General features: G+C 54.2%; 1 protein-coding gene across 1 annotated transcript; it reads right to left on the bottom strand.

Annotated features, from left to right (window-relative positions):
- Nucleotides 1-36: 36 nt before the first annotated feature.
- MMP25 (matrix metallopeptidase 25) lies at nucleotides 37-13,798 on the bottom strand. The gene is given in 13 exon segments (XM_053554259.1): nucleotides 37-1,473; nucleotides 1,475-1,503; nucleotides 1,660-1,797; nucleotides 1,800-1,889; nucleotides 1,892-1,915; nucleotides 1,993-2,145; nucleotides 2,411-2,493; nucleotides 2,652-2,724; nucleotides 2,824-3,000; nucleotides 9,759-10,048; nucleotides 10,157-10,292; nucleotides 12,560-12,692; nucleotides 13,082-13,798. Coding segments are annotated over 13 exon segments (1,683 nt in total). The 5' UTR covers nucleotides 13,196-13,798; the 3' UTR covers nucleotides 37-1,230.
- Between the last annotated feature and the right edge of the window lie 1,908 nt (nucleotides 13,799-15,706).

The following is a 15,706-nucleotide window of genomic DNA, read 5'->3' as shown; positions in this document are numbered from 1 at the left end:
TTTTTTCAGCTTTCCCAAGGGTTCTAATGTGGCATAGTCTAGAAGCATGGTTCCAGAAGCAATGATTTAGGTTCTGAATCTGTGGGGAGTAGGGGGTGACTGAGAAGCCCAGGTTCCACCAATCCCTTACCCAAGAACTAGGACCCTCAGGGAGTGGGGAGCAGTGGTGGGCCTGAGAGAGGATTTAGTCCACCATCTCCCCACTGGCATTTAGCTGATGGCAGCCAAGCTATTCTAGGGGAAACTGTAGAAACTCAGGGTTGAAGGCTTGAAGAGTTTTTTTTTTTTTTTTTTTTTGAGACAAAGTCTCACTTTGTCATCACAGCTCACAGCAACCTCAAACTCCTGGGCTTAAGCGATTCTCTTGCCTCAGACTCCCAAATAGCTGGGACTACGCCCGCCTATTTTTTCGTTGCAGTTGTTTAGCTGGCCTGGGCCGGGTTCGAACCCGCGCCCCTTGGTGTATGAGGCTGGCGCCATAACCACTGTGCTACGGGCACTGAGCCATGGAAGAAATTTTTTAAGGCAAGAGAGTGGCATCCAAGGTGCGTGGCCTAGATGGGGGTGACTGGAAATGAGACCAACATCTCCCAGAGTGCTCCGGAGCGCGCTGTACGTGAGGCATGGGTCCTCAGGGGTGGTCTCTAGGTTGGGGCTGGGTCCTGGGTCCCCACGAATGTGCAGTGACTAGTGGAATGTCGTGGCAGCAGGGACAGGATGAGGAGCCGCAGGGAAACTCGGAGCAGCGTGTGGGAGATGGCTGGGTTTAGTTTCCCCACAAGCCCTGTCTTGTAAGGATCCACAAGGATCTCAAACGCTGTCGCCAGCAGGGGTGGGGGCAGGATAGAGTGCGAGAAAGGCTGGCCCTTCCGGGAAAAGGAACGGCCTGCGGGGGGAAGCGCGAGGCCGGCGGCCGGGTTTTTTCCAATCAGTGTGTCTAGGCCAAGGTCCAACCCTCTGTCCTTCAACCCCCGTGTAAATCCGGCCCCTAATCCAGGGTCCACAATCCCGCACCTGCGCCCCGCCCTGTTCCCACAAGGCTCCGTAGAGAGAGTCCGCAGCGCCCCCTGGCGGCCCCCGGGTCGGGAGCGAGGCGCCCGAGACGGCGGCCTGGGGTGGGGTAGTCCGTCCTGTGCCGGTCGCGCAAGAGCCCCGGGCCCTGGGAACAGGCAAGGGGGCTCCAGAGGTGGGGCTCCGGCCCTTCCGAGAAGGAAGCTCACTTCGTCCCTTTTATGGGGAGGCGACGCCCACCGACAGCAGGGGCAAGAGCAGCAGCAGGAGAGGCGTGGGCCACTGCCCAGAAGCCTGATTGAGCTCACACTGACAATTGCAGGGTCCTGACTCCGGGGTCGCTTTAGGGGGTCGGGGGAAGCGAGGGCTAGAGCTGGGGGCGGGACAGTCCAGCCACTTAGGCCCCATGGGCTGGGGGGAGTCCGATTCAGTCTTGATGCTGTCTTTGGGAAAGCGCCAGTTAGTGGACACCCTTGAAGAAGTAGGTGTCACCTGTGGAGCAGGAGACACTTCAGAGTATTGGTCCTGGCCTGCTCAATCCCGCCCTTTTCTGCCGGCCCTCTAACCCCCACCCCAGGATGGCCTCTATCGCTCCATCCCCCAGGGCTAGCAACTTGCAGGTCCCAGGGGCCTCTGGGCTCTACCTACCTGTGCTGCTGACAGTGACGTCGTCAGGGGCGGAAGGCGCCCCTTCCCAGAGGCTCAGGTCGCGTGGGTAGCCTGGGTCGGGGCGCGCAGCAGCCTCATCATAACGCCAGTACTGCTGTCCCCGGATCAGGTAGGTTTTCCGTTCAGGGGCCAGGAGAACACGGCATCCACCTCCTCTCCCGGGGGCAGCCCCAGCTCCGTGAGCGGCCGCTCACCGCCCTCCAGCTGCCGTCCTGGAACACCCAGAACCGGGGGCCTGGAAGGAGAAGGCTCTGTGATCAGGGTGGGGTCCCCAAGCCCTGCCAGCCCGCCCAGCTCTCCTTCCCCACTCACCGCTAAAGAGCAGGATTCGGCCATCTCGGTGCCGGGAGTAGGCAGCCTGGACAGTCTTCACCTGGGTGGGCAGACCCTCCCAGAAGCTGTGCAGCCGCGCAGGCCTCGGGGACACCAGCTGTCCTGAGGGCTGGAGACGCCAGAACCAGGGGCCTGTGGAGAACAGAAGCAGCTGGCATGGAGGCATGAGATGGTCAGTCTTCTCCCCCAACCCCAGTGTGGCTAGGGGGTGGGGAAGCCTTCTGGAAATTAGGGTACCGTGGATCTAGGGTGACAAACTCAGTGTGGCTTGTCCAGAGCTGCCCACTTTTAGCACAAAAATTTGCACTTCCCAAGAATGACTACAGCCCCAGTGGGGTTGCCCTAAGTAAGTAGGAAGCCAACTGTGTGGGGTCAGGGGCCATGTGAAGTGGCTCACCTTTGAAGAAGAAAGTTTCCCCGCGGATGTTAGCAATGGCATCAAAATTGCCCTCACATCGATTAGGGACTGGGTCTGAAGGGCTGGGAGGAAGGACAGGTGAGCAAAGGGATGGGGGCTCCTTATGTCTTAGCTTACCTTGACAGTCCTATGAGGCAGAGGACTCCTACCATCCTATCCCCAGAGGATTCTAGGAATACGCAGGTGGCCACCCAAGCTCTCATGGCAGGTGATGACTCACCTTTCTGGGGGCTGGGGAGGAGGAGCCAGGGGTTTCCTCGTGGGCTTGTCATATGGGGTTTGGGATGCCTTCCCTGTGGGGAAAGAGGCAGACGGGTGTGGGGAACCTGGCTGCTGTAGAAGCCCCAGGGCAGGTCACGAGGCTGATTTGGGAGGCCTACCACTCCCCATACCATAGAGCTGCTGCAAGCCATCTCGGTCATCCTGGGACAGGCGGTACTTGGCAGGGTCACCCACTGGGCCCTGGTAGAAGGGCCTCATAATGGAGTTGGGTGCGGAGGAATGGCCTAGGCCCAGGGCATGGCCAAACTCATGGACAGCCACAGCAAACAGGTCGGTACCCTCACCATCTGGGGAGGGGGGAGAGTGGCTGGAACTGAGGCTACCCCCACACCCGGAAAGGGGCAGCCTAGGAAGTCCCTTGGAGTGAGGCCTGCTGGTCAGCAGGAACAGTCTCCTTGGTCCTGGCTCCCAAGACCTCCCTATCCCCCATTCCTACCGCCCATCTCCTCTTTCCCTTCCTCCTCCACCCCTCCCCCATCGCTCCTCCCCGGATCCCCACCCTTCTCTACTGCTGCCTTCCTCCTCTCCCTGGGATCATGGCGCTCCCTCCTGTAAGACATTCTCAGACCACAGGCAGCTGGCTGGCGCCAGCCTCTTCCCTCCACAGTGGTCTCTTCCCTCGGGATCCAGCCCAAGCACCAGGACTGAGCCTCTTCACACTCCAGCCCTGGCCAAACCCCAGCTCCTCATTGATCCATGAGCAGCCTGCTGCCCCTGCTCCAGCCTGTGAAAGGCAGGAAGAGACTAAGACACGGTCTGGCAACCCCATGGGGAGGCACAGATTTCCCCCTAGATGTCAATCTGCCTCATGGAAATCTCTCTCTTTTTTTTTTGAGACAGAATCTCAAGCTGTCACCCTGGGTAGAGTGCTGTGGCGTCACAGCTCACAGCAACCTCAAACTCTTGGGCTTAAGCGATTCTCTTGCCTCAGCCTCCTGAGTAGCTGGGACTACAGGCACCTGCCACAACGCTTGGCTATTTTTTTGGTTGTTGCAGTTGTCATTGTTGTTCTAGCTGGCCCAGGCTGCATTCGAACCTGCCACCTTTGGTGTATGTGTCTGCACCCTCCCGATGAGCTATGGGCCTCATGGAAATCTCTAGCTGGAGTTAGCAGTGGTGGGAGCAGGAACTGACCTGGAGAATTGAAAAGCACATTTTACTGAGCCCCTAAAGGCCACTAGATTGAGAGCCTAAGAATGAAACTTTCAGGCAAGTCCTAAAAAGAGTAGCAAACAGTTGGCTTAATTTACTTCTCACCAAACCTCTATTTTCTATACCCATTTTACAGAGAAGGAAACTGAGGCACAGACAGGTCAAAGTAGTCAGCCAACAAAGTACCCTGGCTATGTCATCCTGCCTTTTCCAGAAATGACCGCAGATAGTTTTTTTTTTGGAGTTTTTGGCCTGGGCTGGGTTTGAACCTGCCACCTCCAGCATATGTGGCTGGCACCCTACCCTTTGAGCCACAAGCGCCGCCCCAGATAGTTTTGGTTAAATTGCAAATACACTGATGAATTTCCATGTCAACTGTAGGTTTTCTTGTTGCTGAGTCCTTTTTTTCTGAGAAATTGGAGGAAGTTTGTTGTTTAAATCAAGGCAATCTCTTTCATCTCTCACCTCCCTTCCCTGCCTTGCCTCTCCTTGGTTGCACTGGGCTTCCGGGCCATGCACCCCTTCCTGCACCCTTCTCACGCCATGCAACTGGAGGAAATTACACAACCACAATCACCATGCAGGCTCAGCCCCAGGAGATTCCAGGAAGGCAGTCTGCAGGGCCCCCAGCTTGTCTTCCTACACTTGCCCTGGCTGGGCAGGCAGCCCTTGTGCTCTCTCCCCTTAGGGTCCATTCCAGGCTACAGCCCCTCAAGCTTCCATCCAGCCCCAGCCCCCAGCTCTCAAGTCACAAATGCTGACAAATGTGTTTCCTATTTCACCAGAGCAGGCCATTGATGTAATGTGTAACTTCCGGGCAGATAGCTTTATCTTCCCTGTGCTCACCTCCTGTCTCCCACCCTGCCTTGGGTGAGGACCTAGTCTCAATCGCCTCTTCCAAGACAAGGACACTGTCCCACCCATCCATCCAAGCATTCCTGCATGCTGCTGTATACCCACCGCTCAATCCATCCATGCCCCACTCCTTTCTTGCTATTGGCTCACACATGTTCAGACTCCTCCCACACCATACTGCTCTGGAGTGTCCGTGCCTAGCCAGGTTAGTCCGTTAGGTCAGTGGCATAAACTCAGTCTCTACTTCCTCCACTCCTCTCACATCTAACCTCACTGCAGTCTGGATTTTTCCCCTACCCAATGAGCCTGTAAGCACTAAGAAGTCATATTGTCGGGCGGCACCTGTGGCTCAGTGAGTAGGGCGCCGGCCCCATATGCCAAGGGTGGCAGGTTCAAACCCAGCCCCGGCCAAACTGCAACAGAAAAGTAGCCGGTCGTTGTGGCGCGCGCCTGTAGTCCCAGCTGCTCGGGAGGCTGAGGCAAGAGAATCGTGTAAGCCCAAGAGTTAGAGGTTGCTGTGAGCCGTGTGACGCCACGGCACTCTACCCGGGGGCGGTACAGTGAGACTCTGTCTCTACAAAAAAAAAAAAAGAAGTCACATTGTCCTTGAACGAGCAAACACAGGCCATGTAGCTCCCTGGGTCACTGCTGAATACCTCTTTCTTCTCTCTTATTCTTATCACCTTTCTTGTTCTTTCTCCACCTCCCACTGATTCCTTCTTCTCTCCTGCTGCCTACCCCTTAGCCATGGCTTCCTTGTCCTTCCATCTCCATGGCTCTGAACCTGATCTTCACAGTCTACACTTTCCTCCCAGGAACCTTCTCAGTTCCCATGGCCTGATGACTCTCAAATTTGCCACATGGCTCAGCTCTGACAGCAGCTGGCAACACACAGAGCACAGCTCTGAGCCAGGCTTTGTGCTGAGAGCTGTTAGGTGCATCACTCATTTAATCCACAAACCCACACTACCAGCAGGTACTATTTCTCCCCACTTCTCAGATGAGGAAAATTGACTGCAATGAAGTTAAGTAACTTGTACATTGCAAGTGGACGCACCTTGAGTTAAGTTCAGCTTCAAAGCCCAAGTTCCTAATGCTACAGCACTCAGCCTCTCCATCCTGTGCTTCCCCAACCCCTCGGCAGAGTCTGGGCACCCTCCCAGCTGCCCCCTCCTCCCTTCACTCAGAACCCCCCAGCAGCCACAACTAAGGCAGTCACTATGGGGCTAAAAAGAGCTGGGCCTGTCCCGGTGAGACCAACAGAGGCACAGTTCCTGCTATAGAGCTCCTGTGGGATCAGACTCCTTTCCCGCTGAGACCACATCCTTGCTCAGCTTCTAGTCTCTTCCTGCTTCCCTTTCCCCCCCCAAGCATATGCTCCAAGAAATCACTTGCATAAGAATTTCCGTCTGGAACTCCACATCTGGGGAACCTGACCTAGGACTGCGGAGTTCAAGTTCCAGAGCAGCAGCCTCAACTGCCAACACCCCACCTTCGTGCCAAAACCATCCAAACCTTCAGTCACCTCTGCCTGCTGCCAGCCTATTCCTTCCACACGCTTCCTACCTGCATCCTCCAGAGCCTGAGCTTCACCTCGGATGTCACCCTGCCTCTTTGTCTCCCTTGTTCCCAGGATCCAGCCAGATCCAAATCACTGCCCTTCCCTCCTATCTGTCCACTGCCCCCTCTCCAGGAACAACCACTACCATCTCCTAACTGCACCCTGCAAGAATCTCTCACCTCCCCACCTCTATCCTGTGCCCCCGCCCACTACTGCCAGTGATATTTCCAGAATATAAAACTCTTCAATGACTCCCTACTGCCTTCAGAATCCTATGGTCCCAACTCTTCCACAAATGTTGCTAGATTCTTTGTGATAATGGGACATTCTGCAATCTCCCTACTGACATCCAGGCAAGCTGGTCTCCCTCTGTCACCCAGGCTAGAGTGCAGTGGCATCATCACAGCTCACTGCCACCTCAGACTTCCAGGCTCACGCGATCCTCCTGCCTCATTCTCCTGAGTAGCTGGGCAGACAAGCACACACCAACCTGGCTTTTTTTTTTTCTTTTTTCTTTTAGGAGACAGAATCTTACTTTGTCACCCTTGGTAGAGTGCCGTGACATATAGCTCACAGCAACCTCCAACTCTTGGACTCAAGTGATTCTCTTCCCTCAGCCTGCCAAGTAGCTGGGACTATAGGCACCTGTCACAATGCCCAGCTATTTGTTGTTTTTTTTTAGAGACGAGGTTTCCCTCTGGCTCAGGCTGGTCTCGAACCTGTGAGCTCAGGAAATCCATCTGCCTCAGTGTCCCAAGTGCTGGGATTATAGGCATGAGCCACCTTGCCCTGCTAGTTAGTTTGTTATGGAGTCTCACTCTGTAGCCCTAGGCAGAGTGACATGGCATCATAGCTTACTGCAACCTGAAACTCCTGGGCTCAAATGATCCTCTTGCCTCAGCTCCCAAGTAGCTCATACTGCAGGTGCCGCTACAATGCCTGGCTAATTTTTCTATTGTTTGTACAGATGAGGTCTCACTGTTGCTGGCCTTGAACTCCTGGCTTCCAGCAATCCTTTCACCTTGGCCTCCCAAAGAGATGGAATTACAGGCATGAGCCACTGTGCATGACTGATACCATATTTTTTCCTTTCAGCCTCGGATGCCCCTGGCTATTTCTCCCCCATTGGGTCCTCTTACCCCTGACTAGCTCAGGCTCAGGCAGTTCACTGGTTATACTTTCTTACCATAGATCCTCCTCCCTATATATCCCAGGAAAGCAGGATCTTGTCTGTTCGGACTTGTGCAGCCAGTATGTATGTGTATAGACACATATACATATTGAGTGAATGAATTACCCTTCCAAGAAGCATCCCCTAGCCCAAGAGCTTTGGGTCAACTTCTCCTCTGAGCACCCATAGGCTAGAGAACTTCCTCTGTTGAGATTCTATGTGGTTGTGTCACTATGTGTGTAGTAACTGCCGATCATTCTTCTGACTCAGCTGCTGAAAAGACTTGTTTTTTTCTCTGTAAGTCCTCAGCCTCAGCTCAGAACTGGGAATCTGACAGGCCTCTGTGATAGCTAATTTTTTTTTTTTTTTTTTTTTCAGTTTTTGGCTGGGGCTGGGTTTGAACCTGCCACCTCCGGCAAATGGGTCCAGCGCCCTACTCCTTTGAGCCATAGGCGCCACCCTGTGATAGCTAATTTTATGTGTCAATTTGGCCTGGCTATGCTCCCCAGTTGTTTGGTCAAACACCAGTCTAGATGTGCTGTGAAGGTATTGTGTATGTGATCAACATCTAGGAACAGTTGACCTAAGTAAAGCAGATCAGCCTTCATGACGTAGGGGCCCACATGCAGCCAGTTCAAGGCTGTAGGAGCAAAACCTGAGGTTTCCCAGAAAGGAAGGAATTTGGTTTCAAGATTGTAACAGAAATCACTGTGAGGCTGGGTGAGGTGACTCATGCCTGTAATCCTAGCACTCTGGGAGGCCAAGGCGGGTGGGTTGCTTGAGCTCACAAGTTTGAGACCAGCCTGAGCAAGAGTGAGACCCTGTCTCTAACAAATAGCCAGGTGTTATGGTGGGCACCTGTAGTCCCAGCTACTTGGAAGGATCACTTGAGCCCAGGAGTTTGAGGTTGCTGTGAGTTATGATGCCACAGCACTCTAGCCTAGGGGACAAAGTGAGACTGTCTGTCAAAAACCAAAAGAACAAAAAGAAAGAAATCATTGTGGTGGGTGCCTATAGTCCATCTACTAGGGAGGATAAGGCAAGAGGATTACTGGAGCCCAGGAATCAGAGGTTGCTGTGAGCTATGACACAACAGCACTCTATCCAGGGGAACAGAGTGAGACTCTTGTTTCCAAAAAAAAAAAAGGACTGTTACAGAAATCTGGCCTGAGTTTTTAGCCTATCCTACAAATTTTGGATTTGTCAGCCCCCATGATCCCTGTGAGCCAATTCCCTAAAATAAATCTTTTTAGACACACACAAATCCTATTGGTGCTGTTTCTCTGGAGACCCCCTAACTGACAGCCTCATCCTTGGATGTAATTTTTTTTTTCAGAGACAGAATTTCACTTTATCGCCCTTGGTAGAGTGCTGTGGTGTCACAGCTCACAGCAACCTCCAACTCCTGGGCTTAAGTGATTCTCTGCCTCAGCCTCCTGAGTAGCTGGGACTACAGGTGTCTGCCACAACGCCCGGCTATTTTTTGTTGTCGTTATCATTGTTGTTTATCAGGCTGGGGGTTGGTTTGAACCCACCAGCCCCCGTGTATGTAGGGGCACCCTAACCAACCAATGAGCTATGGGCTGGAAGCCTTAAACCTAATTCTTTTTTTTTTTAAAGACAGGGTGTCACTTTATCACCCTCGGTAGAGTGCCTTGGCGTCACTGCTCACAGCAACCTCCAACTCCTGGGCTTAGACGATTCTCTTGCCTCAGCCTCCCAAGTAGCTGAGACTACAGACGCCCACCACAATGCCCAGCTATTTTTTGTTGCAGTTTGGCTGGGGCCAGGTTCAAACCCGTCATCCTTGGTATATGGGGCCAGCGTCCTACCCACTGAGACACAGGCGCTGCCCAAAACTAATTCTTTTTTTTTTTTTTTTTGCGGTTTTTGGCCGGGCCTGGGTTTGAACCCACCACCTATGGTATATAGGGCCGGAACCCTACTCCTTTGAGCCACAGGCGCTGCCACAAAACTAATTCTTTTTTTTTTTTTTTGTAGAGACAGAGTCTCACTGTACCGCCCTCGGTAGAGGGCCGTGGCGTCACACGGCTCACAGCAACCTCTAACTCTTGGGCTTACGCGATTCTCTTGCCTCAGCCTCCCGAGCAGCTGGAACTACAGGCGCCCGCCACGACGCCCGGCTATTTTTTGGTTGCAGTTTGGCCGGGGCTGGGTTTGAACCCGCCACCCTCAGCATATAGGGCCGGCACCCTACTCACTGAGCCACAGGCGCCGCCCTGCACAAAACTAATTCTTAAGGACAGACCTGAGGAAAAGACTTCTTTGAGGAGGGGAGATTTTACCTTTTGATCCATAAGTCCAGGTCTCTTCATCATCAAAGTGAGTATCACCAGAAATGGAGTGTTCCCCAGGGAAGAAGGCATGGGCTAGGGTGCCCCCCAGCCCGTCAAAGGGGTAACTATCCTGATGGTAGGCCCGGGCAAAGTCAATGAGGATGTCAGGTTCCTGGCCACGAGAATCCACCTCATGGAACTTGAGGTCTGTCTCAACGCCCCATGCAGTCAGGGCATAGCTCATGAGGGCTCGCACAGTCTCCTGGCTTAGCTGGGAGCTTTGGGGAAAGGATTGAACCCTGGAGAGACAGGAGAGATGAGTAAGGGTGGCCATGGAGGGAAAAGGCAGCCATTCAAGCTGGGGCCTCCCAGACAGGCATAGGATGTGGGTGGGCTCCGAGACGTACTTCCACGTCAGAGTTCGCTTCTTCCACATACTGCCACTCAGAGCATACCGTCGCCGCCGCCTGACCAGCCCTGCCACTCCCAGCACATCTGGCAGGGAGCAGCGAGGCTTATGCATGGTGGCTATTGTTGCTGGATCTGCAGGAAACAGTTGGTGGGAGAGAATGTCAGCAGTAGGACAGCCTGACTTAATCATGGCATCAGCTAACTTTCTAGGTGAGAAAACTAAGGCTTGGAAAAGTTAAGCAGGGCGGCGCCTGTGGCTCAGCGGGTAGGGCGCCGGTCCCATATGCCGGAGGTGGCGGGTTCAAACCCAGCCCCGGCCAAAAAAAAAAAAAAAAAAAGAAAAGTTAAGCAATTTGCCCAAGAGGCCCCACCACCTGGATGTGAACTCAGACAGACTGCCTCTGGAAGCCAGCTCACACCAAGCTATTACTACTTCCTTTCTAAGTGGCCTTGCCCTCTCTATTTATTTATTTATTTTTATTTTTTATTTTTTTGGCCGGGGCTGGGTTTGAACCCGCCACCTCCGGCATATGGGACCGGCGCCCTACCCGCTGAGCCACAGGCGCCGCCCTCTATTTATTTTTTTTTTTTTTTGAGACACAGTCTCAAGTTGTTGCCCTGGGTAGAGTGCCATGGGGGTCACAGCTCACAACAACCTCTAACTCTTGGGCTTAAGCTATTCTCTTGCCTCAGCCTCCCAAGTAGCTGGGATTACAGGCACCTGCCACAACGCCCGGCTATTTTTTGGTTGTAGTTGTCATTGTTGTTTGGTGGGCTCAGGCTGGATTCGAACCCGCCAGCTCCAATGTATGCAGCTGGCGCCTAAGCTGCTTGAGCTACAGGCGCCGAGTTGCCTTGCCCTCTCTACCTTGTCCTCGGTGGACTGGCTGCCTTCAGCTGGTGCTCCAAGGCTCAGGCTGATCTTCTGTCCTATTTCCCTGCACCCTCAGAGTCCAGAGGGCAGCCCCTGGAAAAAGGAGTCCTGGGAGTGCAGCAAGGACCCCTTCTTTTGAAGCTGGAACCTCTGCAAGTTGCTTGCACCTCACACCATTGTTTCCAAGTCCTCATCACATCCAGAGTCCAAAGTCTCTAGGCCAGCTGGATATTTGGTCTCCTGTGGCAACCCACCCCCTCTCAGGTTAGGTCCAGCTGGAATCCCCTTCCCTTGGTCAGCTCCATTCCCAGCAGTGTCTTCACCTTTTTTTTTTTAAGAGACAGAGTCTCACTTTATCACTCTTGGTAGAGTGCCGTGATGTCACAGCTCACAGCAACTTCCAAATCCTGGGCTTAGGTGATTCTCTTGCCTCAGCCTCCTGAGTAGCTGGGACTACAGGTGCCCACCACACCACCTGGCTATTTTTCGTTGCAGTTTGGCTGGTGCAGGGCTTGAACCTGCCATCCTCCATTATGGGGCCAGCGCCCTACCCACTGAGCCACAGGCACCGTCCTGCCTCTTCATCTTTAAATTAAGGTCAAACTGTATCTCATTTGTTGAGGTGACAGATAGTAATTGAGACCTACAGATGCCAGGTACTGTTCTAGGCTGTTCATGAGAGTGGCCAAACATAATAAAGGTCCTGCCTTCTTTTGTAGCTGGCCAGGATCCTTCAACTATTTCCAAAGTATACACAACAAATTCAACTGCTTCTGGCCACAGGTCTCACCCCCACTTCAGGCCACCTACATCATTTGCCTGGATGGTACAACCACCTCCTTCTTGGTCTCAGAGCCCCTACCCTTCATCCACCATCAGCAACCAGAAATCTAAAACTGCACATCAGATCAAATTGTTTCAGATCACCCTTGAAATCAAACCCAAACAGCTTCAAGGCCCCTAGACAAGACTCTTGCCAAGGTTCTTCAGCCATCCTTTCACTCCAGGCTCACAATCTCAGGCATGCCACACATCCTTTTTATCTGCCTGGAACACTCATTTCCCACATTTTCCCATGGCTGGCTCCTCTTTGTGGTCTCAGCTGAGGTTTAACATCTTTCAGAGGGGCCCATCCTGAGCAGACCAACCCCTCAATACCATTAGCATTTTATTTTCTTCAAACACTCACTCACTATCTGAAATAATTTTGCATACATATGTTCTTTTTTTGCATACATATGTTCTTGATCTGTGTCTCTCTCCCTCTAGCATGTAGGTTCCATGAGAGCTGGGACCTTACCTACTTTATTCACCATTGCACCAAAGTAGCCTGAAATGGCCTGGCATGTAAGAGACTCTCAATAGCTGCTTATGGAAAGATGAATGCCTGAGAACGTCCAGTGCAGGGATCTGACATCAACACCCTCATGACTTCCATGTTTCAGGAGCAACCTGAAGTTTACACTGCAGGTCAAGGTGGGGCACCTCGGAGGCAGGGCAGGGGAATGGTGGTGGGGCCACCTACCCATGATGCCGGTCTCAGGCAGCCCCGCAAACCTCTGCATGACCTTGATGGCATCCCGCAGCTTCGCAGGGCTCTGCAGCTGAGCCTGGGCGGGGTGGGGTGGTGGCAGGTAGCCATAACGGGTCAGCCAGTCCTAGGCCATGGAAGCGGACAGGTGAAGCAGAAGGGTAAAAGAGATAGGCTCTCCCAGCCCACCACCCTGGAAGCCCTGCCTCTCCCAGGCGTAGGAGCCCAGGGCCCCCAGCCTGGATGCAGGTCAGCCCCTTCCCGAGGTGAACTCCAGCTCTGGATTTGCCAGACTTTGCGTGGACACAGTGGTCGGGGTCCCCAGCTCCTTTCCAGACCTCCAAATCCAAATCCCCAAACATCCCAACAGATTTAAGATTCGGGGTCCCCAGATCCCATCCTTTGTCACTTTGAAAGTTCGAATCTGACCTCCTGCCTTCACCGGACCCCCAGCTTCCCTTGCCCAACCTCCCCGCGGATTCCAGACCCCGCGGACCCCGCGGACCCCGCACTCACCACGCCCAGGCTCACGTCTTGCGCGGCGGGCTTCGAGGCCAGTACGGGCGGCGGCAGCAGAGGCAGCAACAGCGCCAGGAGCCGGAGCCAGGGCCGAAGCACCTGCAGCCGCATGGCGCGGCTCAAAAGGGGTCTGACTCAAGTCGCCCCGGGTACCTGGGGGAGGAGGTTATGGCTAGAGAGGGTCTGGGGGACCTGGCACAGGGTAGGAGGGGCGGGCAGGAAGAATGGAGTGTGTCGGAGGTCCGGGGTCCCGGAAGGCAAGCTAGTGTCGGGGGCGCGCGGCAGTCAGCTGAGGGCCCAGGGTCCTGGGGTCACTCGCTGGGTCTGGCAGGACTGGGGGTCCCAGGAGGGCTGAGAAAGAGAGGACCGAGGTCGGCTTCTGGCCCTGCTGCGGCGGCCTTTCAGGGTCTCGGGTCTAGTCCTGTCCCCGCCGGACGCTGCGCCGGCTTCCCCACTTCCCCGGCTCGAGCGGCGGCCGGTAAGGGCGGGGCGGCTGGGGCGCACCTCAGTAAGCGGTAAGGGCGTGTCTGGGGAAGTGGCCAAATCTTCCGACGTCCAGCGAGAAGGGGCCGGTCCTGCGGTGGCCCTTGCCCCACTGCCAGTACCTAGGGACCCTCCTCCCAGTGCTTCAAAGCACCAAGGCCCGGCAGGACGCCCAGATGGGGAGCGGCGGTGAGCAGCCCCAGCTGCCACCCCAGCTTCTCCCACCACGCGGTGGGCAAGTTTCTCTTCCCAGATTCCGGCTCTGGTGGGGCTCCGCCGAGCAGGACTCGCTTCTGCTTTCTCAGAGCCGCGCAGCCCTGGAGAGGGACTGCCCGGGGCTTCCCTCCCCCACTCTCTAAATCCCTCCCCCACCCCCACTGCCTTCCTGGGGACCCCTGCTGAGGGCCTGCGGAGTGCAGAGGGATTTCCGGGCAGCAGGAGGCTGGGAAGGAAGCCTCTCTTCTCTGCAGGGTCCCGGCCCGCCCCCTGCCCATGCAGGCCCGCTGCCGCTGCCCGAGGTGCGGATGTTCATTGTCCCAACCCTCGTGGGCTGCGCGCGGGTCTCTGTCTCTGTGCACCGCGACGGTGGCACCTCGAGATCCCAGACGCAGGGGGCTGCTCCATGACGCTCCCGCTCTCCCCGGGTACTAGAGACATTTAAATCCGGTTCCCCACACAGAAGCTGAAGCGCCTCCTTATCTGGTACCAGGAGCTGGGGACAGAGAAGAGATCGGGAAGTAGAAACTTGGGGACCAGCAGAGCCGCCGCTCCCTCTCCGAGAGCATCTGGCTAGGAAGCCCGGCAGGCTGAGAAGGATCCGGAGGAATCCTGGAGGGGGCCTTCCCGATGAGGGGCGGAATCGGGAGTTAAACCTCACACGATCTTGGCAGCTGCTAGGAGGCGGAGTAGTGAGAGCAACTCATTTATATTTGAGACAAAATAAACAGTTAGCAGGATGAGCGAGCTGGAGATGCAAACTAAAATACTGAGATCCTGTATCAGTCTGCTAGAGCTACCATGACCAAACACCACAGACCGGGTGGCTTAAACTGAAATGTATTTTCTCACAGTTCTGGAGGCTCGAAGTCCAAGGTCAAGGTACAGGCAGGGTTGGTTTTTCCTGAGACATCTTTCCTTGGGCTTGCTGATGGCCACCCTCTTTCTGTCCCCTCACATGGCCCCCCTCACATGCCTGCAAACACACGTGGTGTCTCTCTCTCTTTCTCTGTCTACTGTCACCCTGAGTAGAGTGCTGTGGCTCATCATAGCTCACAGCAACCTCAATCTCTTGGGCTCACGTGATCCTCTTGCCTCAGCTTCCCCAGTAGCTGGGACTATAGGTACCTGCCACAAGTCCGGGGCTAGTTTTTCTATTTTTCAGGGTCTCTCTTGCTCAGGCTGGTCTCAAACTCCTGAGCTCAAGGGATCCTCCAGCCATGCAAGAATTATAGGTATGAGCCACTGCACCCAGCCTCTTCCTTTTCTTTCTCTTTTTTTCTTTCTTTCTTTCTTTCTTTCTTTTTTTTTTTTTTTTGAGACAGAGTCTCACTATGTTGCCCTCTGTAGAGTATTGTGGCATCACAGCCCACAGCAACCTCAAACTTGGGCTTAAGTGATTTTCTTGCCTCAGCCTCCCAAGTAGTTGGGACAACAGATGCCCACCACAACACCCAGCTATTTTTTGGTAGTAGCTGTTATTGTTGTCTGGCAGGCCCCCTGCTGAGTTCAAACCCCCCCACCCCAGCTCCGGTGTATGTGGCTAGTGCCCTAGCTGCTGAGCTATAGGCACCAAGCCAAGCCTCTTCCTTTCTTATGAGGACACCCTTCCTCATTTTTTTCATTCTTTTTCTTAGTTTTGTATTAATATGAGGGTACATACCATTAGGTTATATAATTTTACACATGACAGATAAAAGTCAGAGTTGTAGTTGTGTCTTGCACCCAGGCAGGTATCCATGCTATGTATCCACGCATTATGGGTGGGAAGCTACTGAACCCCCATCTTCCTCCCAATTGTTGAGTTTGAGATTTTGTTTGGTGTGGACCCTTTCACCTAAATTTTTACAGAGACAAGTTCTTGCTCTGTCACCCAGGCATTCTACCCAGGGTGACAGCTTGAGGCTCCGTCTCAAAAAAAAA

This window comes from Nycticebus coucang, chromosome 12 (assembly GCF_027406575.1).
Source record: "Nycticebus coucang isolate mNycCou1 chromosome 12, mNycCou1.pri, whole genome shotgun sequence".
Lineage (NCBI taxonomy): Eukaryota > Metazoa > Chordata > Mammalia > Primates > Lorisidae > Nycticebus > Nycticebus coucang.
This window is presented reverse-complemented; position numbering and strand designations above follow the sequence as displayed.